Below are 26,237 nucleotides of genomic sequence, written 5' to 3'. Positions count from 1 at the left end.
ATGAGTACCATCCATGCCTCGTTCACCCGATCGGGTTCCCTTGTCATATAAAGTAACAGGGCCCCATATCTTACGCCACTAGACTTTTGCCAGATGATAACAACAAACACTGCCATGCGCAGTAGCGGTTGTCAAGCTGTGCTGAGCACTTTCCCATGACTGTGCGCCCTGCTGTCTCTGACCTCAAACCATCATTCCGTCCCCGCCCTTTCCCCGCAGGAGTAAACATCCATCACCACCACCCAGACCCATGGATGACCACGACTACGAGTACCAGCGGAGTATGTCGCTGGTACCATACGTCCCCGCGGAGTCGCGCGAGATTGTCTTGTACGTCTGAATGTTACATGCGCATCGTTAATTGTTGTATTTCTACTGACCGCTCATAGGCGTCACGGTTCCGCGGTCGTCGTATTCGACCAGAGATCAAAGCAACTCTCCCTTCGCGATGCGTCACACACCTCCACCGTCGAGTCTACCTCCTGTCCCTACTGCCACAGGCCGTTTCGAGGCAACACCCCCCACGAACCAGAAGACCAGGACGAGCACGAGCATGGCGGCATACAGGACGCAGACTCCGGGTTCGTCAACCCAGGATACTTTCAGATGTTGCGACGGAGCCAGCCAGGATCTGCGGAGGGATCAAGACCGTCGTCGCCGCACAAACAACTTGCGCCGCCGCCGATTGGTAGTTCCAGCGGCGACTTTCGAGCCCCAGAAGGTGCGGAGTTCGTGGGGAGCACGCCGGTTCCGCCGCGACATCACGGGATATCTTCGCAGGCGTTCAGCCCGGATTACTTCAAGACTTTCTTCGTGGAGGAGCGGGAATTGGGTAGAGGAGGCAAAGGAGTCGTTCTTCTGGTCAAGCACGTTTTGGATGGCGTTCCGCTGGGTAAATTCGCGTGCAAGCGTGTCCCTGTTGGGGACGACCACGAATGGCTCGAGAAGGTCTTGATCGAGGTGCAATTACTCCAAAATCTATCGCATCAGAATCTGGTCTCCTATCGACATGTTTGGTTGGAGAACTACCAGATATCGAATTTCGGTCCCAGCGTTCCATGCGCTTTTATCCTGCAGCAGTACTGTAATGCTGGTGATCTGCACAGCTACATCACAGAAGGAGCGAGATCATCTCTCACGACTGAGCAATTGAAGGAGAGGATGAGGAGACGCTCGAAAGGCGAGATGGAGCCTCCGGAGAATCTGAACGGACCTCGCAAGATGCATTTCGATGACATCATTGCGTTTTTCAAAGACATCACGTCTGGTCTCAACCATTTGCATGCGAACGGCTACATTCATCGGGACCTGAAACCTTCCAACTGTTTGCTTCATAATACTGGACGCAAGATTAGGGTTCTTGTGAGTGACTTTGGAGAAGTGCAAAGTGCCAATGTGGCTCGGAAGTCGACAGGTGCAACAGGAACTATTTCGTACTGTGCACCGGAAGTTCTGCAACCAGAGCGGGCGGGAGGTCCTCTGGGAAATTTCACCACCAAGTCTGATATCTTCTCCCTAGGCATGATCATTTATTTCATGTGCTTCGCCAAATTACCATACATCAATGCTGATGGCATCGACGAAGACAACGAGGACCTCGACCAACTTCGAGAAGAGATCTCGGCCTGGGCAGGCTTCGACGACGAGCAACGAGTACGTTCAGATCTTCCAGATAAATTGTACAAGTCTCTCAAACATCTTCTGGCTCTCAACCCAGACGATCGTCCCGGAACAGAGGAGATCTTGCAGGTTCTGAAATCGACAGGAGTGTTTAATGAATACTCCTTTGGCGGCGGATCTGGCCTCGACGACTTTAGTCCGCGCATTTCTCGTGCAGATACCCCGAGTCCAGCACCGACTCAGGTCTTTCGGAAACAAAGCAACGCCTCATACATGCGGCACGGTCGCTCGAAGCTCAGTGCCTCGGCGATTGATCGCTCACCAAGTCCCCCAACTACACAACCACCTGACCTAACACCAGCGAAGCGCACACCCTCTCCGCAAGAGGGATCTGTGGTTCTTCGACCAAAGAAGGTGGACTTACCTCGACCAACCGATCCTCATGACCCAAATGCCCCAATTCCCACGCTCTCGCCTCGTCTCATGCTACCACCACCTCCGCCCCCTACACGTCCCAAACTCGTCCAACTAACGCACAATCCCACATTCACCGGCGTTACCAAAATCGCGATATTCAGCGCAAAAGTCTTTTCCCTATTCAGCCCTTGTCAGCCGTTCGCAGCTGACCCCTGGGTGGCGTATCCATTGTTATTGTTTGCTTCCTTAGATTTCCTCTTTATCGGCTTTTCGTGGCGCGGAAGATACCTCGGTCTCGGCGGTCTAGGGGGCTCGCTGTTGCTATTGATCATTCACGGAGTTGCGGTCGCGTTGTTAGTAAGATCCAACAGGCTTTGTGTTGGTAGGGAGGTTGCGTGGGAGGGGATGTAGGGGGTGGAGTTGTATGGTGATGCTCAGATGGGTGCTTTAACTCGAGTGAGGAGGGACGACTTGCATGGTTAATAGATGAGATATTTGATATGAAATGATATGAGCAATTTTATTAGACTTGAAGTTGGGTTGCCTTGTTTTTGAATGATATAGTACAGTAAGAATAATATACAGAGAAGAATTGTAATCTATAATCACAAGAGATAATTGTCTTTTAATCTTGTTGATGGAGGAGTACTTTGCCTGTCATACTAAAGTAGATCCCGTGCGTGCGGCGATGCGGGGGTGGCAGATGGAAGACGAAGCGCTAAGGTCCCACATGCAAGCTGGTGATTGGCCGATGTGATTGTTTACGCCAAGATATTTACCATAACACGTCCAACCCAACCTTCGAACTTTCCCTCTACATTCATTGCAACAACCCGCGTTTTCCACGACCTGCAACTAACTGACCACAGCTTCGAGAGCTCTTTTTTGGTCTCGGCCTGTCTACCTGCTCCCTCTATCACTTGGAAGCATTTCTTTTCTTATCCCCTACTCCTGTATGATACACGCGACACGTCCATAAACACCCCTAGGCTCGAGAAGCCTCACTATCTTCAATGTTGCAGTCTTCTCCTCCCATGAGCGAAGAGAAGGCGCGTGCCATTCGAGAGTTATCACGTAGCTTAAGCCACAGCCCTCGGCCAGACCCATCGCTCTCACCAGCAGCCAGCGACTCGAATCCTACCCAGCAATTCGGGGGCGACTCTCTCGATTTCGAAGACGACCCAGACTTCCTTGCTTCGACACAACACCGGATTGACGACGAAACCAACGAATTGCCTACATTCCCGCGAATCAGGTCAACAGCCAAGAAGATCAATTCCTGGCAGGGCCTGCGCTCCGAGCAGCCCATCCCAGACACCTCGATGGTAAACAAACAATTTGGGGACTTCGACCAGAGCATCTCAGACGAAGATGACATCTCAATCGAGCAAGGTCGCGGTCTTCCCCGAAGCAACCGGAGCACCCCGGCAAAGGGGCAATCCTTCGGAGCATACAACAGCTTCTACGACATGACGCCGCCCTCAGCACGATCCCGCAAGTCGCACGCAGCTGAAACCGGCAGCCTTCGACGCGACGCTCAACTCAGACGTGCATCGCGTAATGATTTGAAGGCCACTGCTGCTCGACCCGCCAGCACGCGTAACTCTCCCGCAGCTGGCAACGTCGAGCGAAAGCGCGCATCGCTCGCTCAACTGCACGCTAAGGTGTCGGAAGATGAATCATCATTCATGGACGAGCGTCCTCCCACGGTGACACTTCAGTCCAAGAGTACGCGATGGGGTTCGCGCAGCCGACAGACCTCTCTTCAGATGGACGGCATGGTCGATGCGTACGCGAACAACAATACGAATGCTCAGTCACGGCCCACAACCGCGCAAAACGCCACGGCACAGTCCTTCATGCTGCCGGATATCCCCAATCTTACGGAGCTTGTCTCTGGCGTCTTCGACGACGGTGCACCCATGTTCTCTAAGAGCACTCCCGCTCGAACACGGTTTGCTGCACCCCGTAAGAATGGACGTGCTAGAGGCCAAGCTAACTACTATCCCATTGATAGCCTCCCCGTGCCCGACGAGGAGAAGGCGATCTTCACTTCCCTCCAGCTGTTGCAGGAACGCGTCGCCCAGCTCGAGCACGAACGCGCAGAAGCCGAGAAGAAGATCGAGGATCAGGAAATCGAGATAATCGAGCTTCGGGCATCCGCCCAGGCACGTGGCGGTCGAGACAGCGCTTTGGGATCTACTGATGGCGAGGGCTCCGGGAAGAGCAATTGGAAAGTGGATAAGACGCGTAGGTGTAGTTCTTTGATTGTGATAAACAGATGCTAACACGTAATTTAGGACTTGAAGCTTCTGTGCAAACTCTCCGTACGAAATTGGCCAGAGCGGAGCGCAAGGTGGAACTGTCAGAGATCGAGAAGAACCGAAGAAATGGAGAGCGAGACACCATGGCAACCCGATTAGGTGTAGCATCTCAAAACTTTGAAGAGTTGAAGATGGAGAAGGAAGCTCTGAGTGCCGAGAATGGAACCCTCCGACAGGAGATTGATCGATTACGCGAGGAGAATGAGGCTCTTCTCCAACAACTCGCCCAGGAGCAAGACCACTATCGAGAGGAGACTGCCCAGCTTCAGCAACGCTTCAACCGAGCAGGAAATGATACCCAAAAAGAGAACGAGACCCTTCGTGCTGAATTGAAACGCATGCGTTCTCAAAACGAGGAAAACACGCAGACTTTGTTCCGCAGGGAGGCTGAGCTTCGTAAGGCCCGCAGTGAGCAAGCCGATTATGTGAAGCTCAAGGCCGATAACGATGCACTTAAAGAGCAGATGGCTGAACTAAAAGCTAAACAAGATCAAGAACGCCTCCGCTGGGCAAGCCTCGAAACCGATCTTAAAGACAGGGTTGCCCACCGGGATGAGACCATCCGTCACTTCTACGATATGACCCAGGAGCAGACGAACGAAGTTATCCGCGAAGACAACGAACACCTTCGAAATGAACTTGCCCGGATGGCGGTGCAGCACGAAGAAGAAGCTCGTCGTTGGTCCGAACGGGAGAATAAGCTGAGGAAGAAGATCATTACATCGAGACAGCAACAGACAGGCGAGACATTGACTCGTGAGCTCCACAATCTACGACAGAACAACACCACCACTGGAACCCAACGACAGTCCAGCTCCAAGCGCGACGATACTCGAACCCGTATTGCAGACAGAGTACGAGAAGAAGTCCGCATTAGCAAGAGCGCCAATGCTTCGCACATCTCCAACCCTGCTAGGAGCTTCCAGAAATCAGCCAACAGGTTCTACTCTACTTCACAGCGCGGCCCTTACGCACCAGACGTTCACCGAAGCGTATCTGCCCCTGTCAATCTCACCCAGGATCTAGATGGTGATGTGGAGTCTACAACCGACCTCTCTCTTACACCTCGTGGAAATCCCTACGTGTCACTTGGTCATGGTACAAATTTGGAACAGCCATCTCAGATGGACCTGACTGAGTTGAGCGCATTCAATACTGGGGATATTGCTAGACTCAGACAAGAGATTGAAGAGGAGAGGCTTGCGAATCACATGAGGTCTTCGGTTCCGGTGCAGAGGCAAGCCCAGAATGACACTGTTCGATCCATGGCCTCCGTCAAAAGCGACCGCCGGTCCTCGGTTCCGAAGAAATCCTCAATGAAGGATTTGACCGAGCGTACTAACGGAACCATCTTTGAGGATCTCACCGGCGGGGTTGCAGATCACGATGCTGCTGTCGACCCATCTCAAACCCACGAGACCAACATTGATATGTCCATGCTTAGCAACACGAGCCGCCGCCGCCGCAGTGCTCCCATGGACAACATGACTTCAGCTTTCATCGTTCCCGATATCAAGATTGCAGCACGCGAGCGAACCATCAAGATCGACCTGACCCGCACAGTGGGGAATCGATCCCATGATAACGAGAATTGCTCCGTCTGCCGTCGACAGGCTGAAAATCCATCTGCCGACCCATTGCATGTACCTAAACTGATCCCGGTATCTGCCCGCATGCCTGATGAGTCCGATGCAACACTGCGTCCATCAAGAGACCCCAAAGAGGCCCTGGCACTGGTTGTGAAGGAATTGGTCGACGAGCGTTCTCACCTCCACATGGAGCTTGCAGCCTACCGAGTGCTCCTCGAGGCTCACGATGCCAGCATGGGATTGAAGAAGCGGACAGCCATCAATGAGGAAATCAAGGACCTTCTTCGACGTATCGATATCAAGGACACGCAGATCTACCACCTCTACGATGTGGTTGAAGGCCAACAGGGCAACGACATCACCGAGCAAGATGTTGAAGAGCTCACCCGAGAGATTGATCTCCAAACTCAGCAAGGTGCTTCTACCAAGAAGGATAAGAAGGTTACCATTCAGAGCTACATCGAGAGCGACGAGGAGAATGATCACAACTCGATCGACGAGGAAGATGAGGAGTTGCCTTGGGAAGGCTTCGAAGACACTGCGACCCAGAGCATCAACTTCAGCAAGCTCAACTCCGGAAGACGGACGAGCGCTGTGTACTAAGCACCAACACTGGCGTCAACGGCATGTTATATTGTAAAGAGACTGACGATCATGCGGAGTTTCATTCTAACGGTTTACTGTATTTGGAGTTCAAGGAGGGAAATTGGGCGGCGTACTGTATCAGCATTTTTACGGCATTGCATTTGGGTATAATGCAGCCACTTCTTCGGCAGTCACAGCGAAGTGACGCAATCATCTCACGACAGCGTGTTTTTGTTTCTTCTTTCCATCCAGCCGGCCTCTATCATGGTCATCTCCTGCTTCAGCATGGAGCCTCGTTGGTTGGTTGTTATCTCGATTCCTATTCAAGAGCATGGGTGCGCGGTTGTTTGGGTGCAAAGGAGTTGGAATCCCGCTTTTGTCAGTAACGAGGCTTTGACTCACCTCCTCGAGAGGTTCGAGTTGGCCTTGGAGCTGCAAGGTTGGTTGAGTCCGACTGCTTCGAAGTCTGAACGAAACGTGTGCGTATGTTCAAGTATAGGGAAAGACTTGGAGGCTATCAACGTCGTCACCGAGCTGGTGTATGGAGACAACTTAGATAGAGATTCCCTGAAAGGATGGAATTGCAGAGTTCAAACTGAAATGTAAAAGATGTAATTCTTCAATACCCCTTGCATCCTGCGTGATTGAATGATCGCAAATGGTGAATATGTCTTCGAATCGAGAAACTCTCAAGTAGATTTTGAATTTCTTTCTTTACGTGCTGTGGCCGCAGATGTGGCTATCTATTTCAGTTCAGCCCCAGATATGCACGGTATTCACAAACCAGCGCACACAAGCAGCCTGATAAGTGCGTCTTGAATCCTTCCGAGTCAGGCCCCATATGTACCTCTGTGGCACCCAAGCACAGCCCGCATTATCCGTTCGTACGTACCTAACTACCGCCCCCAAAGCATCCAATGCCTAAACAAAACCGCAGCGCAATCTCGCCTAGCCAATCCCTAGCCACATTCTTCAACGGCCAGGTATGTTCGTGTTAAGCCCTCTTGGTCCCTTCCTGCCTGGCCGCCTTGCCGTCTGGTGTCACTTACGGGAGCCCGAATGAATCACGGCAATCTGCCTGTTTTAAAAGGGCTGGCGGTACCCCCTCCCAGAAGTGGCACAGGGCGCGGTTACGCGGTGGCTTAGATTTTCTTAAGACTCTCTCTGTGCATCACGACGTGCGGTGCGTTGTTTGCCTGATCGCATACATAGTTGGGTAGGTATCCACCACAGCCTAGGTTCTGTTTATTTATTTATTTGTTTGTTTGCTATAGACACGAACTGCTGTCAGTGCTGCTAAGGCTGAAGATTTGTGAAGGGTGACTGGTATATTAGGCAGCCTTATCCTCTTCTTTGACCGCGCCCTCGCCTTCGCCCTTGCCCTTGCCTTCCTTCGCCGTTTGGAGTTAAGGCATTTAGTCGAAGGATTTGTTCTTTCAAGAGCTGGGTGGCTTGCAGGTTGCAAAAGGATAAATAAAAGAAAGGTCTTGTCACTTCGGCTCTACGTCTCGGCCACCTGATACTCTCTCTCGAGCAAGCCACGTATTGAGTATATCCACGACCTTCACCTTTACTGTCCCCGCAGAAGCGCACGACACAAATACAACGCAACACAACAACCTCCTTCTCTCCAACCACCAGGAAAAATCGCATAACTCCACCATCAGAAACAGCAGAGGAAAAAACACAAGAACCCCCCAAAATGGCAGCCCCCCAACAACAACACGCCTTCCCCACCGAGCTCCCCGCCCGCCCAGGCGCAACCACCCACAACACCTCTCCCCAAACCCACAACAGCAGCTTCAAGTCGCGCGCGTGCCCCAACATGCGCAGCTGCTGGTCCTTCAGCCTCTCGTCCTTCAGCCTGCGCACGGGCGGCGACCAGGCGCTGTTCGCGCGGCGGCTCTGCATGCTCGTCACGCTCGTCATCCGCACCGCCATCTCCATCCTCTCGTGCGTGTCCTACGCGGGGTACCGCCGGTGGGTGAGCTTCGCGATCAACGTCGTGTTGGCGATCCTGGGGTTTTTCTTCATCGCGTGGTGTCTTGCGGTTATTGGGGAGGCGAGGGGATGGAGGAAGGTGCTTGGGTTGAGGGTCGTAAGTTCTTCATATTTCATTTCCCTTTCGTGTGTTTGTTTGTTTGTTTGGATGTTGTTTTGGAGGGGGTGTGAATGACTGACGATACGATTGAATAGGGCCGCTGGCACTTCGACATCTTCCTGATCTTCGCGGCTTTGGCGCACATCGGCATCCTGATCGGGTGGTTCTTTGGCCTAGGGAACGCGGGTGCGACGGGAACGTGGATGATCATGTGGTTGCTTATCTTCGGGGCGGCGTGGGTCGCGACGTGGCAGCCGGATGAGCCTGCTAGTCAGGTTTGAAGGGGATCGTGTGGACTTGAGGTGAGAGAGGAATGGATGGGGGAAAGGAGAGGAAATTTGGGGATGAGATGGTGGTGGTTCTTGGTCATGGTGGTATGCTACATACACTATGTACAGGCATGATGATTTCCCTGAGTCTGTCTCGTGCAAGGTCACTCTGCACGTATGATAATGAAAAAAATAATGATACATTTCGTTCGTACATCCAAGGATATGTAAGTCGCGACAAGATCCCGTATAATACACGACAACAAGAATGGGGTTCCCGTGAGAGAGGTAAGGGGGAACTCGGTTGCCATCTATTTGATCTTCTTGTTCTTGAGCTTGATCGTCTCGTCGTTGACGAAGATGCCCTTGCCCTTGTACGGCTCGGGGACCCTCCACTTCCTGATCTTGGCCGCGAACTGCATCACGACCTCCTTCTCGGCGCCCTCGAGCAGCAGCCGGGTCGGCTGCGGCGTGCTGGCCTTCACGCCCTTGGGGATCCCGAGCTCGACTGGGTGCGAGTACCCGACCTTCAGGTTCACGAACTGCTGGCCTGCGTACTCGGATTCGACGGTCGTTGCGGTCGTCTCGACAGAGGCTCTGTAGCCGACGCCGACGAGGCGGAGGATCGCACTGTGGCCTTCACTGACGCCCAGGATGTGGTTTTGAAGGTATGCGCGGGTGGTGCCTGTCACGATGTCAGGATTGAATTCAAACCAAACTATTGTAAAATATCCCATTTCAACGTCCCAAAAGAGTCAATTGAGTCAATTGAAAAGAGACGGAGGGATAAAGAGGTTCACATACCCCACATAGCCCTCTGCTTAGCATCCTTAGCATCCTCGATGGACAGCGTTGGTCCCAGGAGGCTCGGGTCCTGGTCGATCTTCACATAGCTCGGGATGTCCATCGACAGCTCGCCGAGCGGGCCCTTGATGTGCACAGTCGACATTGCCTGCGTGCGAACGCCGCCCTTGTTTCCATTGCCATTGCCACGGCCGCCGCCCAGGGAAGGCGCAACAACTTTGAAGCTGACCTCCGGCGGAATCGAGAGTGGTAAGGAGCCGATCTTCGAGAGGCGTGGTGAGGTGGTTGCGAAGGTCCTGGCGGGCTGGAAGGCGGGGAGGAGGAATGAGGGAATCGATTCCGAGGTTTGGATTATCGTAGAGGCGCACAAAGCGCCTCTCCTTCGAATTGGGGTGAGCATTGTGTTGTGGAGTGTTTTGTTGATGGGGAGAGAGCAATGCGAAGCTCTCTGGTGATGTTCACAGAAAGTTTTCGGTAGAGGTTCAGCCCTACGCGGGAAGGATGACTAAGCGAGTCAACGACTAGTTACCTAGGTAGTTACCATATTCTGCTACAACTTGGATGTTTGCATGATATAGGAATTGATTTTCTGAGATATGATACAAATGTAGACTATCAAAAAGCCAAGTTGAGATGGTAGTAATAATACTGATAAGATATCTATAACTAGAATAGAACGTGTTACTATAGTCCTAGTAGGTTTGGCTGAGTAGGTACCTAGAATTAAATGTGCTGAAATGGTGTGCAAGAAGTCTATGATGTCGTCCAGAATGAAGAAATTCTTTGATAATATTGAGAAATATCGATGTTTCTAATGCGACTTTGAGAAGGCAAATCTTATAGATGCAGATGCCGTTTCGCCCATGATTAAAATCTTCTCCGATACTATGAGGCATCTCCGATAATAAGTAAGGCGGTCCGTGCGTATGTCCGATAGCAGGTCCCCGTCGCAATATCTTTTCTTTCAACGCAAACCTTGGAGGCAAAAATTTTGAGATGTTGTCATGCGATGATCGGCGTTCAGGTTATACGTTCTCTGGAAAATCATTTGGAAATCCCTGTTATGGTCAGCAAAGGAACCAAAGCAAACGTCTATGAAGCAGCTTACCAAGTCGATTGAGTCGAAGTTTGACCAATCTACGCCATCTATCCATTCCCAAAATTCGTCGTCTACAATTCCCCTTGGTTCTGGTCGCATGGTGTGTTCAGAAGTCAATTGTTGGCTTAGGATTGTTAGCCGATCGATCAATGCGATTCTGATGGGGTGAACTTACTGAAGTTTTCGCAAGATAGGATATGCTTTCACACAGACGGGACTGCTGACCTGCAGTTCCTTCATGCGGTCCATCGTAGCATCAATGGACTTGATATAATCCTCGTACTCGGGGAGGGTTGGAACACCAAGGAGACACGATGATAACGCAACTGAAGCTTGCAGGGCATTGAAACTCGTCATGCCGTTCAGCAGCCAGCGATAGCTTTTTAGTCGAGGAAGCTCGTAAAATTGGCGGTAGAGATCCAGTAGAGCCACGCTGGATTCTATACATTTCTGTCTCGATTGTGTCCTGAACGTACCAGATCGCTGATGATGGAAAGGTTTATGGAGAAGTAGATAGAGTTGGTGTGCATAGGTTTGTAGGATGCACCAATGCGCATAGCTTGTTGTGTCAAGAATACTGGGCATTCCATCGATAAGAAAGGCTGAGTCCCAATCTGTCTGCTCCTGTTGAATGGCAGCATCCAAACTGTTCAAAGCTGGTTCGTCGTTCAGCGACGTACCGGAGAGATGAGAGCACACCTTGGTAGAAAGCTCGAACAAACGTATCTTGAACTTCATAAGAGTCATTTGAGAGCCATGACCGGTCGTCCGAGAGGCATCATCAGTAAGGTTACCTGTGTCGATTTCTGCAGGCACTGTAGCTGGAATTTTGAGGAGTCCAGACAAGTCTATATCACGGTATAGGATTGCTTGATACGTATGGAGCATCAGAATTCCCGACCACAAGCGATGACGCCGTTCCCTCTCTGTCTGGCCTAACCCTGGAGATGTTATATGGCATTTGAGTGCGATTCCTATGTTCAGAGCAATACCAAGGAGTGTCCAGCCTCTCTCGACACCCTCGAGGTGGCAGATAGCGTATATCAACAGCAAAAGTGCTTCGAGGGTATTCAAATTGTGGTGGGTGAGGAATGAATCATGAGCTAGACATGTTGTCGCGGCACGACGGAACTGGTTTGATAGATCAAGCACGCTCGCAGCCTGCTGTTGATGTCGAGAAATTTCATGTAGAATGGGATCGCCCTCATCTAGGGTCAGCAATGTCAAACTGCACACCACGAATAGAAGCCCTAGCCAAGCAAGGTTGGTTTGCTCCGGCGACCTCAAGAAAGCCGTGTATTGCTGCTGGAACGTCGGCCCATGGACGACATTGAACAAGGGAGATACATGTGTGAAAAATCTGGTTACGAGATAGTCACAGCACGATGCGGATGGCAGTATGCTCAGCAGTCCTTCGATGGGACTTCTGGTGGTTGGCGGGAATGGGAAGCTTGTCTCTGGTTGTGTAGTAATGGTATCGATTGCTTCGTTCGTCGGACGCAATAGAACGTCGTCCCAATGAAAACGAGAATTCTGGCCATCTTCTCTCTGTGAGTCTAGATTGGTGGTTGGCACCACCTGTGGAGAAGGTAACAAAACAGATGAGACGGTCCTTGGAGTGCCTCGTGGATGGGCCTGGGTGGTATCCGGATGTCGTATTTGATTGTGGCCTTGGGGAGTTATCTCTCCTGTAACCCTTACATAGGTGCAAGCATCTCCGAGAGCGCGGCGTATACAGGTATTGCATGGCTTCCGACGATCGCAACGTAGTTTTGAGCGTCTACAAGCTTCGCAGTTTATAGGCTTCCGAATTCGCCGGGAAGCCGCGGAGGATCGTATAGCAACAGGAGAGTCCCTGTTACCAGATGTCATGATTCAAGGTGTCCGGTTGAGTGCATGCTGTGCTATTCGTGGTTGTTGGCCTGTCGGAGTTGAACTTGAATGAGTAGAACGATTTACTAACGGCGGAGGTCGTGGTCACTTAAATCCGATGGCCACCAATGATCTCCGATCCGACTTAGTCTATCGTAAAAACGCAACTCCATGTAAATTTGCGTCCGTAGATCGGGGCTCTCTGAATGTTTGGTGTCAATTGAGAATGGCTCAAATTATCCTTCACATTTTGCATAGTTGACTTTAACTCATGTATTTTGCTACTTCAAAGTACAGTGCCCCAAATTGCAGCGCGGACCTTCGCACACTTTTCAGGGACCACTCCAAGCCATAGATCATGATTACAGCAATATCATCTCGGGGCACTAGAATTGCTGCCCAGAGTCCACAGTTCTTTGATATCCTTCAGGATCTTTGGGATCCCGTGACCAATCCTAATGGCTTCGTCAATATGGGATTAGCAGAAAATGTGAGTGCTCTGCCTACACTTCTCTCAGTCGAGTAACTCACATTGACAGTCTTTAATGCATGATGAGATGATCAAATTCTTGAACCACAAAGTCGGTTTCCGAACCCATTCATCATTAAGCAGAATTTTCCACTAAATAACATTGCAGTCTTGGGCGGATTCTCATGCCTTGACCTACGGCGATGGCTTTTCAGGATCCGACAAACTCAAGGCCTCCCTTTGTCATTTTTTGAACCATCATTTCTCTCCTTGTCAACTTATTGAACCTTCTCACATCGTGGCAACGGCTGGTGTTAGCAATGCTATCGAATGCTGTGCCTGGGCTCTTTGTGATCCTAGAGACTTCGTGCTTATTGGACGTCCTTACTGGACTACCTTTAAGTCAATGCTAGGCGTTCGCGCAGGGTAAGTTCTCGGATCCACGAACTAATGAAGCTGACATTAATAGGGTCAATGTTGAAGAGGTTGGTTTTGGTTCCACGGATCCCTTCTCCGAGGATGCATTAGTCCACTACAAGGACGCATATACGCAAGCGGAGAAAGAGGGCAAAACTATCAGAGCAATCTTGTTATGCAACCCTCACAATCCACTTGGTATGTTTTCTTTGGGCTTCTTATGCGATTGAACAGATCATTAGGTCTGACGCTCTTGAATGCAATAGGACGATGTTACTCCAAAGAAGTGATACAGGGCTTCATGTCGTTTTGCCAAGAGAAACAGATACATCTTATTTTCGACGAAATATATGCACTGTCAGTTTGGGGAAACCCGCAAATGGCATCTGAAGTTGGGTTCATTTCCGCATTGGCCATTGATACAACGGGATTGATTGATTCTAACTTGTTACATGTTCTGTGGGGAATGAGCAAGGTGAGTTCTATGATTATTATCCAATGACTTTTGTGATAACCTCGAAATCAGGATTTTGGGGCAACAGGCCTACGTATTGGATGCGTTATCAGTCAAGCTAACAAGGGCTTTCTGGATGCGTGCATCAGCATCTCGTAAGTTCACATGTCAGCAGGTAGACCAACTGGGCCTGACTTCATCTAGCTTGTTCAGCTTTCCATCCAGCCTGGCTGACAAGGCAATTGCGAATCTGCTAGCCGATCGTCAATTCACGGACGATTATCTTTGTCTATATCGAGAAAGACTCAAGGATCGTTACGATCATGTTACTTCGATCTTACACCAGAACAGAATTCCCTACGAAGAATCGAACGCCACTCTCTTCATCTGGGCAAATCTCGGCGCGATGGTTAAGAATAGCAGGATCACAGATGATGCCATTCTCAAAAGACTAAGGCGGGAAAAACTTTACATCACCTCCGGAGTAGGTTATCGAAGTGAACAAACGGGGTGGTTTAGGATCGTCTTTGCTCATTCGAAAGAATTACTTGACGAAGGACTTCAACGTATGATCCGAGGACTGTCTGATTTGTAAGATAATTAATGTAGCGATTTTGGTCGGAATACGTCTCAATATAGCGATGCATCGAAGTTAAATAAGCGTTGATTTAGATGGCGGCGTATATAAAGCCGAGACTATCAACTTCATCCCCACTATTGCCCAATGAACCAACAATAGAAAAGCCCGCTGGCGCATTGTAATCTACACAGTCACTCGTTTTGACACCACTTGCAACGCTCTTAGATCCACTGGTCCTCAGTTCCGCGTAGAAAATCCGTGTATTGCCATTCCTTTGCCCCTTGCAAAGTGTGGCACTTACAAGCTTCTCATTCGTACCAAGCGTTAACGTTGACGCGGTGCCACCTGTTCCGCCATGAGAAAATGTTTCCCCTGAAGCGAGCGACAGAGACACTCTATCGAGTCGGTTTGCCCCTTGCAGCGTTACAGAAGACACAGTTGGTTTCTGGACATTCGCCAGCAACGGAAGATCATTGTACCAACCTCCTGACTCGCTGCCAAAAGTACTACTGACGCGCCATTGCGGGCTAGATTTCCAATTGAAGTTTACCAATACGGGATTGTGATCGCTCAATATGTTCCCATCTTCTTGCAAGAACTTGTTGCTCGCATACTCAAACGAAGTGGCCTGGAGTGTCACGGCTGGCGAGCCCCGGTACCAGACTTTGTCGACTGTCTCGCAGGCTGTCGTCGTGCTTGGATTACTGCAAAGCAATGCATCTGTGCCTGGTTGCGGTGCCGTGTTTCCGCGGACCAACTCAACCCACGGGTCCTTCATGCCGTTTTCTGTCGCAAAGACGGTGGGTATGTCGCCAGAACGTGTATAGCGAGTGTTCGAGTCGCCAAATACCAACACGGAATTGCCAACAGAGTTGGTCTTGATGAAATCTGAAACTTGGCGGAGATTCGAAGCACGAGCTTTGAGATCAGCAGCGGTGGTTCCAGCATCAGCGTGAAGGTTATAGGCATCTACAGATATGCCAGGTGCGACATTGACACGCATAAATGTAAAGCCCTTTGGTGTGAGACAATCTGCACTACTACGCAAGGTGTTAGCTCTAATCTCGATCCCCAATGGTAGGAATTTGTGCTGCATACTCTACATTGCTGCATTCGTTCCACTTGACGCGTTGGAAAGAGGTATATGGAAAGTTGCTTAGGGTATTGAGCCCACTGCCAAATGGCACTCCTCCGCTGGTTGGCGTCCTGTACGGATGGTCGTCGTGCTCATAAAGCGCGGCATGAAAGTTCTAGTAGCATTCCCTAGTCAATATCCATATCTTCGGACTTAGGGTAATGACGATACATACAAAGTCCTCTTGAACGTGTATTAGTGAATAGTTGTATTGTGAAAATAGCTGACCGATGCGCGCCGTGTTCGTTGTCTTGTCACCCGGGACTTCGTTTCCGTTCAAGATCGGCGGAAGGCCCGCAACATTGAACGACAGGCTCGTGAAAGAGCCTGCAGTGTTCTGAGCAAGCGATTGGCCCAGGATCAATAGAATAGCACCAGAACGAACAAACATGTTGGGCAAGTTGGTCCTTCAGAGAGGATGGATCAATATGTCGCGATGTTTCTCTTATATAAGGAGGAAAGCAATTGACTGACTCGGGACTGAGATACCAAGGCCGCTCACATGTGAGGTAACAAATAACATAGAGTTGCTATGCCATGCGCGGAACGGTAACGCCAATGCTGGTCATAGGACATTGTACGTTGTATATATTGACACGGACAATTTACTGAATAGGAACAAGTTGATAGTGAATACAGTTAGCGCGAGGTTTAGTACGATCACCTATTAAATTGCCGATGCAGATTGATTTACGCTCTAACCTCCTTCCTGTTTAACTATGTCGAATTCATGCTTATTGCTCTTGATTTACTTCTAGGAATATCAGGAATATGTGAAAACTCCTATAGAACTTATTCAGAGAAAGTGCTATCTTCAATGTGGTGGAAAAACTTCCCTGTGGTTGTAGTTCTGCTGTACTTGAATACAACTCAGGGGTGCTACACCACTACAAACACACTTTCCCCAGATTTATCTAAGCAAACCTACACAACATTTTTGTGACTTGGCCAAAGATTTCATATATGGTTTCTTCAAAATGAATGTTAAATCTATCTGTCATAATGCTCATGAACACATCATGATTTAGAAATCCTTCCTATTTCTTCGTAGTTCTAGAAAAGGGGGGTGGACGAGACTCATCAAGTTCAAGTCCAGCCATCTCACTGTATGTACGAATTGGAAGCTTGTATCAATATGTTTGTGTCTTGAACAGTGAAAACCTCTCTCCATTGTCCTGTGATAAATCTAACTCTAAGATTTTTTTGTCGATACCACATGATCTGGAACAACACTTCTTTCATTCATTCCACACCATAAGATGACACATACAGTAGGGAGCAACAACATACAGAACCCCACTCCCTCACCAAATCCTCTTAGCAACCATAGCATACCGACTAACATGCCCAAACCCAGCTCCCCCCTCCCTCTCCTTCTCGTCCTTCTTCCTCTGCCTCTCGTCCCGTTCCCGCATAGCCCTCAACCCCTCAGGGTCGTCGTTGTATATCCACCTGCGCTGGTCCTCAGAGACGTCGACGACACCCCACCCGCCTATGCGCTTCCCGCCCGTCTCGACGTTGAGCTTCTCGCGGGTGTGCATCGTGTGGTAGCGGTCGCGCGCGACGCGCAGGAGGAACATGCCGAGGAGGATTTTGAAGGCGAGGAGCACAAGGTACAGGACGAGGAAGACCATGGCCATGGTTGCGAAGGCGATGAAGTCGTCGAGCGTCCAGCTGGTAAGCCAGGATGTCCAGGCGGATTGGGAGGTGGATACACCGGCGCCGAAGCTTGAGCGGCCGAGCGCGCGGCGGAAGATTTGGTCGATGTGGGCGAGGGCGGCAGTCGTGGCTGGGGAGGAGGTCGTGGGTTCAGAGGAGGAGGTTAGGGATGTTGCGGTGGATGGGAACGGGAGCGGCATGTGCGTTGCGATGAACATGTGGTAGGTCTGGATGGCGGCGCGGATGAAGAGGCAGGCGAGGGGTAGGACGGGGAGCCCGAGGCGGCGGGTGAGGTTTGGGTCGGTGAATGCATTGGAGTAGTAGTCCTTTGCTAGGACGTCGAGGAACTTGCTGTACACTTCTGGCTTGGTCTGATTGAATTTGGTGATGTAGGCGTGCTTCAGCCAATCGACGAGCATCTCGCTGCCGAGCACCAGCAGGAAGGGGTTCAGCACCTGTCCGATCCATGTGGGGAATATCGTGAAACTGCGCGGAATCATACTCGAGGCAGTGAAGGGTGCCGTCGCGTTCCTGCTACTACCCCCGAAGGCTGTCCGCCAGAATGAAGGCTCGCTGCTGGTCTGAATGCTGAGGCCGCCGACCTCGACAATGTTGCGCATGGCGATGATGAGAAGCATCATCCAGAGCTGAAACCGTTCAACGATATCCGCACAGGTGACCTGGAACAGATTCTCTTTCTCAAACTTCTTGAACACTGTACCCTTAATCTCGACGAATTGATTCGACATGAGGAGAGTAAGCAAAGCGTTCGAGTACGAATTGACAGCCACGTTGAGCGTGATGACTTGGTAGAAAAGAGCAGTGGCATGGGCAACCGTGTAGAGAAGAGCCAGCACGAACATCCAGAATGGGCGGATGACCTTACTTCGCCCATCAGCATTGCGATCGAGAGTCTCGCGTGATAAGAGACATTCCAGAACATCTTGACCGACCGCAGCGAGCAGGCGGTCGCACACTTCAAGGGTGTTGTAGATGACATAGAGTTTGATAGCCGCCTGTCCACGGATGCTGTGATACATTTTACTGGCATCGAACCGCATAAGAACAGCGCAGCTAGTGATGACAAGGAGGCCTTTTAGAATATCCGCCTTGTGGCTCGGGAGCAAGGCAGAAGGCGTCGATTTCGTCCGTCGATGTCGGTACCGTGAGAGGCGCTTCCGCTTCTCTCTGAGCTCTGGGAATGCAATGCTCTGCGGTGTCATCCCGTTCTCTTTGGAACCAGCATTAGTCGCCTGGGTCGGACTCAGTGTGGCCGACACTGACGGTCTACGTGAGCGTGTAGGAGGCACCTCATCGGCCGGTGTCGCGAGGTTTGGGGTCGGAGTCTGGCTTTCTGAACTCATATTCCGCCTCCTCCATACGCGGCCCAGCCCACTGTAAACGAAGTTCCACAGATCGCGAATCTCTTTGATGATCACCGAGCCCCACCACTTCGACAGGATCCAGACTGCGAGCAGGAAACGCAGCGGCAAGATGGTGAGAACATGCATCCATGCATCGAGACAAGCCAGTGCTCCAAAACCAAGGATGCCCTCGAGTTTAGGAGGCAAGAACAGAAAATTGACCAGTCTTTCGTACTTGATCTTGGACGATTCATAGGGGAAGTCGGAACTCGAAGGACGATATATGTACAAAGGTGACGGTCTGTTGCCAGAAAGTTCGAGCGAGAGAAACGTCGGTATTGAGAATGGGGGTAGGGGCATTCCAGTGGGTATTGGTGAAGGATCTCTCTCCTTTTCCGGATTCACGGATGGTCGTAGGTTGCTGTTGGTAATACCTGGGACATTATCCTTATTGTTATGCTCGAGATTGAGCGGCGGAAGCACAGGTCTAGATGCCCTCTTCTCCGCATCTCCTTCGTGCGCCTGCCTATGTGTAGACGTCTTCCTCCGGACGAGCGAAGGCGTAGTCATGGATCTCGAGCTCATGGTCGGGCGTCCAGACCGCGTTTCCATGCCGTTCGCTTTAACAGCAACGACAGCCTCCTTCTCTTGCTTCAAGCCATGCAATCTCGACACTGACGATGCATGACCCCTCCTCTCCACATGATCAACGTTCACATCCCCACTCCCATCACCACCACCACCCATCCCCCCCTCCGGCAGCTCCAATGCCGGCTCAAGACCAACCCCCAACCCCTTCCCTGACTCCTCCCCACCACCCTCCGACGCATCTTCAAGTATAGGCGTAGCCGCACGCACAGGAATACTCGCCGGCTCGCTCGTCAGCTCGTGGATCTGCTTCGGGCTAAGCTTAAGCATCTTCTCATGCTCTGTGACGCTGCTCCTCCTCCGCCCGTCGCCGGGCCGCTTGATCGTGGGATGTGGCCGCATAGACGCCATCCTCGTGCTCGTTCCCTTCTCGCTTGCGTCCGATAGCACCGCTTCGTCGTTGGATGTTGCGGGTGTCGGTGTCGTTACTCCGCTGCCGGCCGTGGTGGACGACACTTTTAGACCTCCGTTCGATGTGCTACTTCCTCCACCATCTTTTGAAAGTTCGTCGCCTCCGGCTGTTGAGGGGTTCGAATGCTTCGTGTTGTGCTCGACGCCATTGTGATTGTCGTCGTTGTTCCGTTGGGAAGCCACGTCCTCGGGCTCGGGAGACACCGACGGCGTGGGTAGCTGTTGCTGCTGTTCAGTCGCTCGGGACTGCTGCTGCGCTGCTGCAGCTGCAGCTTTGCGCGGCCTCGCTTCGTCGACCCTGTCCATTGCGTACCAGGGAGTGTGAGGAGAGGGAGAGGAGCGGCATGGCGCGCATGTGCGAGACGGGTACGAGTGCGAATCGTGGAGGTTATGCTGCATTGGAGGTGCCCCCGGAGGTGAGCTTGGACTTTAATTGTGGAGAGGTGTTCTGTCTTGGCGGGGGGTCCTTCTGTACTGTGGCGTCTTGTTGATGGTGTCGGCGGTCGGAAAGGTGGTCGGAATGCAGGGAGGGGGTTTGAAACGGAGTGTAGGATGTGGGAATGTCTGGCTACTTATACTTTTCATGTTTTATAGTTAGGATTCTTTATTTTTGGTAAAGCAATATTATCTGACAGTGTTTTTGGGAGCCATGGTTGGAAAAGTTGCGATTATGGTATATATACTTTTATGTTACAGCATTAGGACATAATGCATATATGTACGGAATATGTACTTCTAAATGCGATAGATCATGTAGGAACGAAGATGAAGACCCCACAAAATGTCTATCTGTCAAGCCGTTGCTTACGAGCGATTTGTACTTATGCCACCGCTCTGTTTTTGAGGTGCTGCTTGCGGAGCTGCGTTCTCTTTGACCGTCGCGCCTGAACCTCGACCACCACCTCTGCCACCAGGCCCTCCGCGTCCTCTCGGACCTTTGGCCTTGCCACGTCCACGATCATTGCCATCCTGTCTTGGTGTGGATTTTGCAGCTGTCGAGTCAGGTTTCGGGTTCACAGGGCCAGCATCGTCCTTGTTAGCTTTCGCCCGCCCCTCTTCGTTGTCCTCTTTCTTGTCTTTGCCTTTGGTTGCTTTGCCTCCTCTACCACCACGACCTCTGCCTCGACCACGACTGGCTTTAGCTGCCCTCTCTGCTGCCCTCTTCTGTTGCTCTTCTTCCAGCATGACCCTCTTGCTCTCTTGATCCCACCATTGCTGAAACTCTTGTTCTTGTTGGATCTCTTGTAGGCTTCGCTTAGATGCAGCGTCCTTGATGTGATGTTTCTCTAGCTCTTGCATAGAGAGAATCTCAATCATGCTAAGATGCTGACTTGGCGATGTTGGAGAGTGTGACGGTAGGGGGATGTGGCGCACTGAATGCGGAGTCGCAATTGGCGTGGTGGAGACGGCCATACCAGGACCAGAGGCAGGAGAAGGCCGGTTTTCTGCCTGTTGGCCACCAGTGGACGGCTTTCGTGCAGATTGCGATGGTGTTGATGGCGTCTTCTGTTTGGATGATCCTGCACCGTTGTTCGCTATGGTCTGGCGCATGGTCAATTGGGGTGTGCTGGTCGTCCGAGGTGGTGGCGTTGGAACGACGACAGGGCTACCTGTTGGAGTGGACTTTCGATGTGACATGGCCTGCCATGGAGAGACTGTAGGCGGCACTGGCTGAGGTTTGTTGAGACTGGATGGGTGTCCGAGTTGCTGGGACTGTTGCTGTCGCTTGCGTTCTTTCTGGGAGACTTTCGCCTGAAAGGACCCTGAAGGGCGGTCCTCTTTGCTTTGCTGCGAGAGTCCAATGGTCAAATTGGAGGGCTTGTCTGTTGCGGTCTGGCTCATAATGTCCTTGAGGTCAAGCTTATCTCCACCCAACGGAGCCACACCCCATGGCCGATCCGGCGTTCGTGGGTCAATAGGTGCTTGCAATGGCGACGACGAAATAGTCTCTCTTGTTACGAGACTTGCTTGAAGAGATTGTTTGCGGGAGACACCAGGCCATGATTCCTCAGGGGATGTGGCCAACGATGCAGCAGAATGGTCTTTATGAAAACGAGGCGGAGATATAGGCTTACGACTATCGAGTTCGTCGTCTTCTCCATCCGACATCTCGAACATGAGGTCTGGCACGGAAGTCTTGCCTCGAAGAGCAGGTGTCGCAGAAGGGCTGTCTGTCAATTTTGCGTCTCTTGACTTTCGGCGGTTACGCTGGCGTAATGGTGAAGCCGCGACCTCTTCAAGACTCTGTGCTCTGAAGGAGGCAGATGTCGTTCCATCGTTGTCAGAAAATTTATTAGAGAGTACAATGGCATCAATCCTTGCACGTTTGCCTCTTTCGATTCGCTCCGCGAGGTCAGGATACTTATCAAATAGTAGCGATTCGGCTCGTCCACTTCTCGCAAATGGTAGGGTTGCCAACTGATTATCTCGGACGACAGCATCGAGATCGAGGAGAACTTCGTCATCCATTTCATCCAGAGAACTGTATCACGTTAGAGCGAGTTTCTCAAATCGGTAATTGGAATCTTACCCATTTTGCAAGACAGCTTCCAGACTCAGACAAACATATTCGAGGGTTGCATCTTTGAATTCGGCTACAGAACTGGGCGCAATGGCGTCGAGAAGCGAGCATACATTCCGAGAGTTGACTAATTTCGCTGTAAGAATTTCTCTCTTTCATACCGATTATCAAACTTACCGTATCGGCCGATCAGTCTTTGGCAAATTTGTGATAACCGGTCCAGCATCAACTCGTTCGCAATGGACATGATGTCCATGATGTGGTCGAGGAGTTCATCAAGAGCAAGATAATCATTGAGATCTTCACTTGTGAAGTCATCAAACATTTCCTCTCCGGCATCGGTGTAGATATGGCGGACAACCAGTTCAAACAGATCGCTCTCTACATGGCTGAGATCGACTCTTGTATGTCTCGATTCTTCAGTGCGTCTACCAGCGAGCCACTGCCCACCAGCGCGGCCTCGGAAGAGGCCTTCGAAGAATGGACATCGTTGACATAGTATGTCTGAGTGAAGGAGTCTCTCCCCATCGGCTAGTTCCACAATGACATCGCCACTTTCGAAGTAGGATTGGTCCTTGATGGCAGATACCATGTCCTTATCCAAGGAACGTATAGGACTCACCATTTGCCGTACTGCTGGTTCGAGCTGTTTCATCTCTAGCTTTGACGCTACCTTCATCAGCTCCACACGCACTGCCCTGTACCTGAAAGCCATTTTTGGGTACTGGCGCGTATAGTTCCAGAAATCGACAATCGAGTCGGTGTAGATGTAGACGACGATGTTAAAGACAGTAAGAAAGTCCACTCCTTGGAACAAGACCGTTAGTTTGCCATCAACCTCAGTGACGGACAAAACTTCAGGTATATCTACGGACTTGCCGCTTACGCGGTAGTCGAGCATGACATCCCTGATGACGCGACTGCGTCCAGCCAAAACGAATTCGTGTACTGGAATGCGAACATCACTGAGCGTTGTCGCAAGTACCATGTCGTACGAGTTTTCAGAGGAGAACAGTTTTCGGCGCACAACGTCGGTCACTTCAGTTTCAAGGTCTTTGGACTGCAGCGTGCGCTTTCGCAGCGACTGCGCATTCGATGGACGCTGCCAGAACCTCGGGGTGGGATTCTCATCTTCGCTATCTTCGTGGAACTCGAAAAGCTCGCCGATTGGGACCAAAGAAGCAAGATCTTTCCAGATGTTGGGCTCGTCCACTCCAATCTGGGTCTTTGTAACATTGCAGTCCCTCCGAATCGCCGCGTAAGCGCCAAAAGCGGAAGCACGAACCCCAATAACACGAGTGAGGCCGGGAACTCGCAAGAATTTGTAATCCTTCGGTTTGTTATCCGTAGTGCGGGAGACATTTGCGTTCTTGAGTGTGGCTCGCTTTGTCCGCCGCCAGACTGTGCCGGCCTGGGTGGTCAAAATGATCGAGCCATCGTGGTCTACATCAACATCTCTCGCAGCCATATGGCTGCTCTTAGCCGACCATATACGATACGGTGTGGACAGAGCACCTCGTATCTGCTTAGGATTCGTGGTTGAAGTATCAGCGTCAGTGCCCGTTTCAGAGCGACGACTGAGGGCGACCGTGAAAACCTCTCCTGCCGATGATAAAGCGCAGACTGTATCGCCACCTGCTGTGATCTTCTTGATCTGATTAGGTGTGGTATCGTACTTCGTTGTGAGCCAGCTCTCCTTGAAGAACGGATGTGTGAATCCATCCAACGGGAAGTTCAATCTTGCATAACCAAAGTTGGCAAAGACCCAAACTTCTCGATTCTCAAGTAGACATATAGTGGCTCCATCAATGGCCGAAGCAGATGAAATTGGAGACGAGAACAACGATGCGGCGACTTTCCGGGGTATCACCTGGCTATCAAGAGAACGAGCATCGGAAGCAACAATACCAAGTTGACCCTCGTTCTTTCCAAATGTATAGAGAGAAGTTGCTGTGTGAACAACTGAATGTATCCGTGATGCTGCAATGCCGATCACGATCTCTCGTTTCAATGGACCATAAATCTGTCTTGGGAGACTCGATATTGGATCATCTTCCTTGAGGGCGGGTTTTGGAAGTACGTATCCCAACTGTCCAAAAGCATTGTTGCCCCAAGAGAAGACTTCTCCTTCGTCAGAGATAGCCAACGTATGATTCTGCCCTAGTGCCACTGCAGCGACCTTCTTCTGACTCAACCCGCCCCCTTCGATGCAGGTGAACTGATGCCTGGTCGATTCGTCACCAGTTCCGAGTCGACCGCCAGCGCCATGTCCACACATATACAGGTTGGAAACAGGATCGGTAGTAAGTACAGCAGTGTGCAACTTAGACATTTGTACATCCTGGGTGACAATCGGAGTATTTCGTATCCGAACTGGCAGCTCATCCAAGGATCTTGGGTGAAGAACTTCGGACTCTTGCAGCGATTGATTCATATAAGATGATGCTTGCAGTCGCGCCTCTCTATGCTCGCGGTAAAACCTTTGAAGCAGGTGGTCCGGTCTTCTAAGAGTGATACGTTCCGGAAATTGGCGATCATCCTCGTCACCGAACCCAAGGGTCACATTTTTGTTACTGCCGAACGTGAAGACTTCGTCGCCGCTCAATAGTATAGGTGGGACAATGGTCCTTCCCCTCGCTTCGTCGTCCCAATCACCACTGTCACCATATGCCAATTCGTCGTCGGAATCCGAATCATTTCTGGGGGCTTCCTCCGGTTGCAGTGTTCTATCTTTGATGGTCAATGCGAACAAGTCGAGGGGACCGTATCCTTCTTTATCTTTGATCTTGACTAAACCACGAGCGTGAGGATTGAAACCACTTGAGTTGTGGCCAAGTATATTCTGCGTATCCTTATTAAGGATCAGGCGCGCGATGGTAATGTTTCCAAAATAAAAAGCGCGGTGCAGGGATGTCCAACCGTTCTCGGTATCTTGAATATACAAATCAATCAACGAATGTTCCAACAGCGCCTGGGCAAACGCGGCGGCATTCTCTGCCGTCGAAGACGCGACATGATGTAGGATTGTCATTCCCGCTCCATCGCGACTGTTAATGTCCGACCGGGTCAGGGTGACGGGTGCCTGGTTCAGAGCCCTCCGCCCTTTGGAGTTGAGCATGGGTGACATGCCATAACTACCCGGACTGCTGTTCATCGCCGCGCCATGGCTTCCGCCCTGCCAGCTAGCGAAGCTTTTCTGTGTTCCTGGACGCGGGGTATGGGAGGCATTTTGCAAGACATGTCGAAAGCTATCGACATCATCTTCAAAGTATGATTTCCAGAGATGGCCACTCATGTGCTAATAAGGGTATAAGAGTATTCCGACTGCTTCGACAGATAGCACCTCGCTATGACCTCGAAGGTCAAAGCTTATTTAAAGGTGCTGGTTGCGAAGCTTGGGAAGACTCCAGAGGAGGATACCGGACACGGGCGTGGCCGGTGGTGCCAAACGGCCGAAAGGATTCTATGGGATTTGACGGGCTTGAGTCGTTGGAGAATAGTGGGATTCGACGAAGGATAATGGCGGGGGTGGTTGAACTCGCGAAAGTGCGTCGTTCGTGGCTTGCGATAGATTTCCGTTGGGTGGCAATCGGAATGTGCGCAGGCAGACAGACACTTGTACTACTCGTAGGTCGGCGACGCGGAGGAGAGGGGTAGAATCGGCCGAAGCGTTGAAACTTATGCGAAGACGATTATTCGAGGAGCGATTCAGGGAGATGTACTTGTTGCTTTCTTGGGAAGTAAGACAGAACCAAAAGATACCGTGGCTGCGTTGCGGGATAGTAGTTACTGAGTGGTGGTGGTGGTGAATAGGAGACAGAGTGCGCGGATGGATGGCGGTCGATAGTTAGTCTATGATGATGACGAAACGCGCAAATGGACGGGGAGCCGGGGTCCTA

The 26,237-nt window shown here is 51.0% G+C and overlaps 9 protein-coding genes across 9 annotated transcripts; 4 read left to right on the top strand and 5 right to left on the bottom strand.

The window, feature by feature from the left end:
* Positions 1-25: 25 nt before the first annotated feature.
* On the top strand, positions 26-2,547 carry BU24DRAFT_416547 (kinase-like protein). Its single transcript, XM_033526483.1, has 2 exons — positions 26-330; positions 390-2,547. The coding sequence occupies exons 1-2, from the start codon at positions 251-253 to the stop codon at positions 2,446-2,448; spliced, it is 2,139 nt and encodes a 712-aa protein (XP_033389221.1). The 5' UTR covers positions 26-250; the 3' UTR covers positions 2,449-2,547.
* A 485-nt stretch (positions 2,548-3,032) lies between these two features.
* On the top strand, positions 3,033-6,553 carry BU24DRAFT_340010 (uncharacterized protein; the record flags this gene model as incomplete). The annotated part of the gene is made up of 2 exons (XM_033523213.1): positions 3,033-4,287; positions 4,338-6,553. Coding segments are annotated over 2 exons (3,471 nt in total), but the record flags the coding sequence as incomplete, so codon positions are not given.
* A 1,684-nt stretch (positions 6,554-8,237) lies between these two features.
* Positions 8,238-8,917, top strand: BU24DRAFT_456907 (uncharacterized protein; the record flags this gene model as incomplete). The annotated part of the gene is made up of 2 exons (XM_033531487.1): positions 8,238-8,633; positions 8,732-8,917. 2 exons carry the CDS (start codon positions 8,238-8,240, stop codon positions 8,915-8,917), a joined length of 582 nt encoding a protein of 193 aa, XP_033389219.1.
* A 44-nt stretch (positions 8,918-8,961) lies between these two features.
* On the bottom strand, positions 8,962-10,150 carry BU24DRAFT_416545 (mitochondrial 54S ribosomal protein YmL16). Its single transcript, XM_033526482.1, has 2 exons — positions 9,710-10,150; positions 8,962-9,590 (listed from the first exon to the last, which is right to left on the bottom strand). Exons 1-2 carry the CDS (start codon positions 10,107-10,109, stop codon positions 9,217-9,219), a joined length of 774 nt encoding a protein of 257 aa, XP_033389218.1. The 5' UTR covers positions 10,110-10,150; the 3' UTR covers positions 8,962-9,216.
* A 258-nt stretch (positions 10,151-10,408) lies between these two features.
* Positions 10,409-12,680, bottom strand: BU24DRAFT_487407 (uncharacterized protein; the record flags this gene model as incomplete). The annotated part of the gene is made up of 3 exons (XM_033533450.1): positions 10,409-10,767; positions 10,818-10,932; positions 10,984-12,680. 3 exons carry the CDS (start codon positions 12,678-12,680, stop codon positions 10,735-10,737), a joined length of 1,845 nt encoding a protein of 614 aa, XP_033389217.1. The 3' UTR covers positions 10,409-10,734.
* Positions 12,681-13,022: 342 nt separating this feature from the next.
* BU24DRAFT_469662 (putative aspartate aminotransferase) lies at positions 13,023-14,615 on the top strand (the record flags this gene model as incomplete). The annotated part of the gene is made up of 7 exons (XM_033532622.1): positions 13,023-13,170; positions 13,220-13,261; positions 13,319-13,575; positions 13,619-13,764; positions 13,833-14,041; positions 14,093-14,175; positions 14,225-14,615. The coding sequence occupies exons 1-7, from the start codon at positions 13,039-13,041 to the stop codon at positions 14,613-14,615; spliced, it is 1,260 nt and encodes a 419-aa protein (XP_033389216.1). The 5' UTR covers positions 13,023-13,038.
* Positions 14,616-14,688: 73 nt separating this feature from the next.
* On the bottom strand, positions 14,689-16,136 carry BU24DRAFT_361442 (uncharacterized protein; the record flags this gene model as incomplete). Its single annotated transcript, XM_033524145.1, has 3 exons — positions 15,911-16,136; positions 15,699-15,850; positions 14,689-15,640 (listed from the first exon to the last, which is right to left on the bottom strand). The coding sequence occupies exons 1-3, from the start codon at positions 16,124-16,126 to the stop codon at positions 14,689-14,691; spliced, it is 1,320 nt and encodes a 439-aa protein (XP_033389215.1). The 5' UTR covers positions 16,127-16,136.
* A 707-nt stretch (positions 16,137-16,843) lies between these two features.
* BU24DRAFT_416544 (DUF747-domain-containing protein) lies at positions 16,844-19,510 on the bottom strand. Its single transcript, XM_033526481.1, has one exon. The coding sequence runs from the start codon at positions 19,503-19,505 to the stop codon at positions 17,040-17,042; it is 2,466 nt and encodes an 821-aa protein (XP_033389214.1). The 5' UTR covers positions 19,506-19,510; the 3' UTR covers positions 16,844-17,039.
* A 1,111-nt stretch (positions 19,511-20,621) lies between these two features.
* BU24DRAFT_429806 (uncharacterized protein) lies at positions 20,622-25,633 on the bottom strand (the record flags this gene model as incomplete). The annotated part of the gene is made up of 3 exons (XM_033529768.1): positions 20,622-22,299; positions 22,348-22,465; positions 22,516-25,633. 3 exons carry the CDS (start codon positions 25,631-25,633, stop codon positions 20,622-20,624), a joined length of 4,914 nt encoding a protein of 1,637 aa, XP_033389213.1.
* Between the last annotated feature and the right edge of the window lie 604 nt (positions 25,634-26,237).

This window comes from Aaosphaeria arxii, assembly GCF_010015735.1.
Source record: "Aaosphaeria arxii CBS 175.79 unplaced genomic scaffold BU24scaffold_1, whole genome shotgun sequence".
Lineage (NCBI taxonomy): Eukaryota > Fungi > Ascomycota > Dothideomycetes > Pleosporales > Aaosphaeria > Aaosphaeria arxii.
The sequence above is the reverse complement of the archived record's forward strand: the minus strand, read 5'-3'. Positions and strand labels throughout refer to the sequence as shown.

Coding starts and splice junctions, on each gene's coding strand:
- BU24DRAFT_416547 (XM_033526483.1), top strand. CDS start 251: ATGGATGACCACGACTACGAGTACCAGCGGAGTATGTCGCTGGTACCA. Junction 331..389: donor GAGTCGCGCGAGATTGTCTT/GTACGTCTGAAT, acceptor GACCGCTCATAG/GCGTCACGGTTCCGCGGTCG.
- BU24DRAFT_416545 (XM_033526482.1), bottom strand. CDS start 10,109: ATGCTCACCCCAATTCGAAGGAGAGGCGCTTTGTGCGCCTCTACGATA. Junction 9,591..9,709: donor TAAGCAGAGGGCTATGTGGG/GTATGTGAACCT, acceptor ACATCGTGACAG/GCACCACCCGCGCATACCTT.
- BU24DRAFT_416544 (XM_033526481.1), bottom strand. CDS start 19,505: ATGGGTGGTGGTGGTGATGGGAGTGGGGATGTGAACGTTGATCATGTG.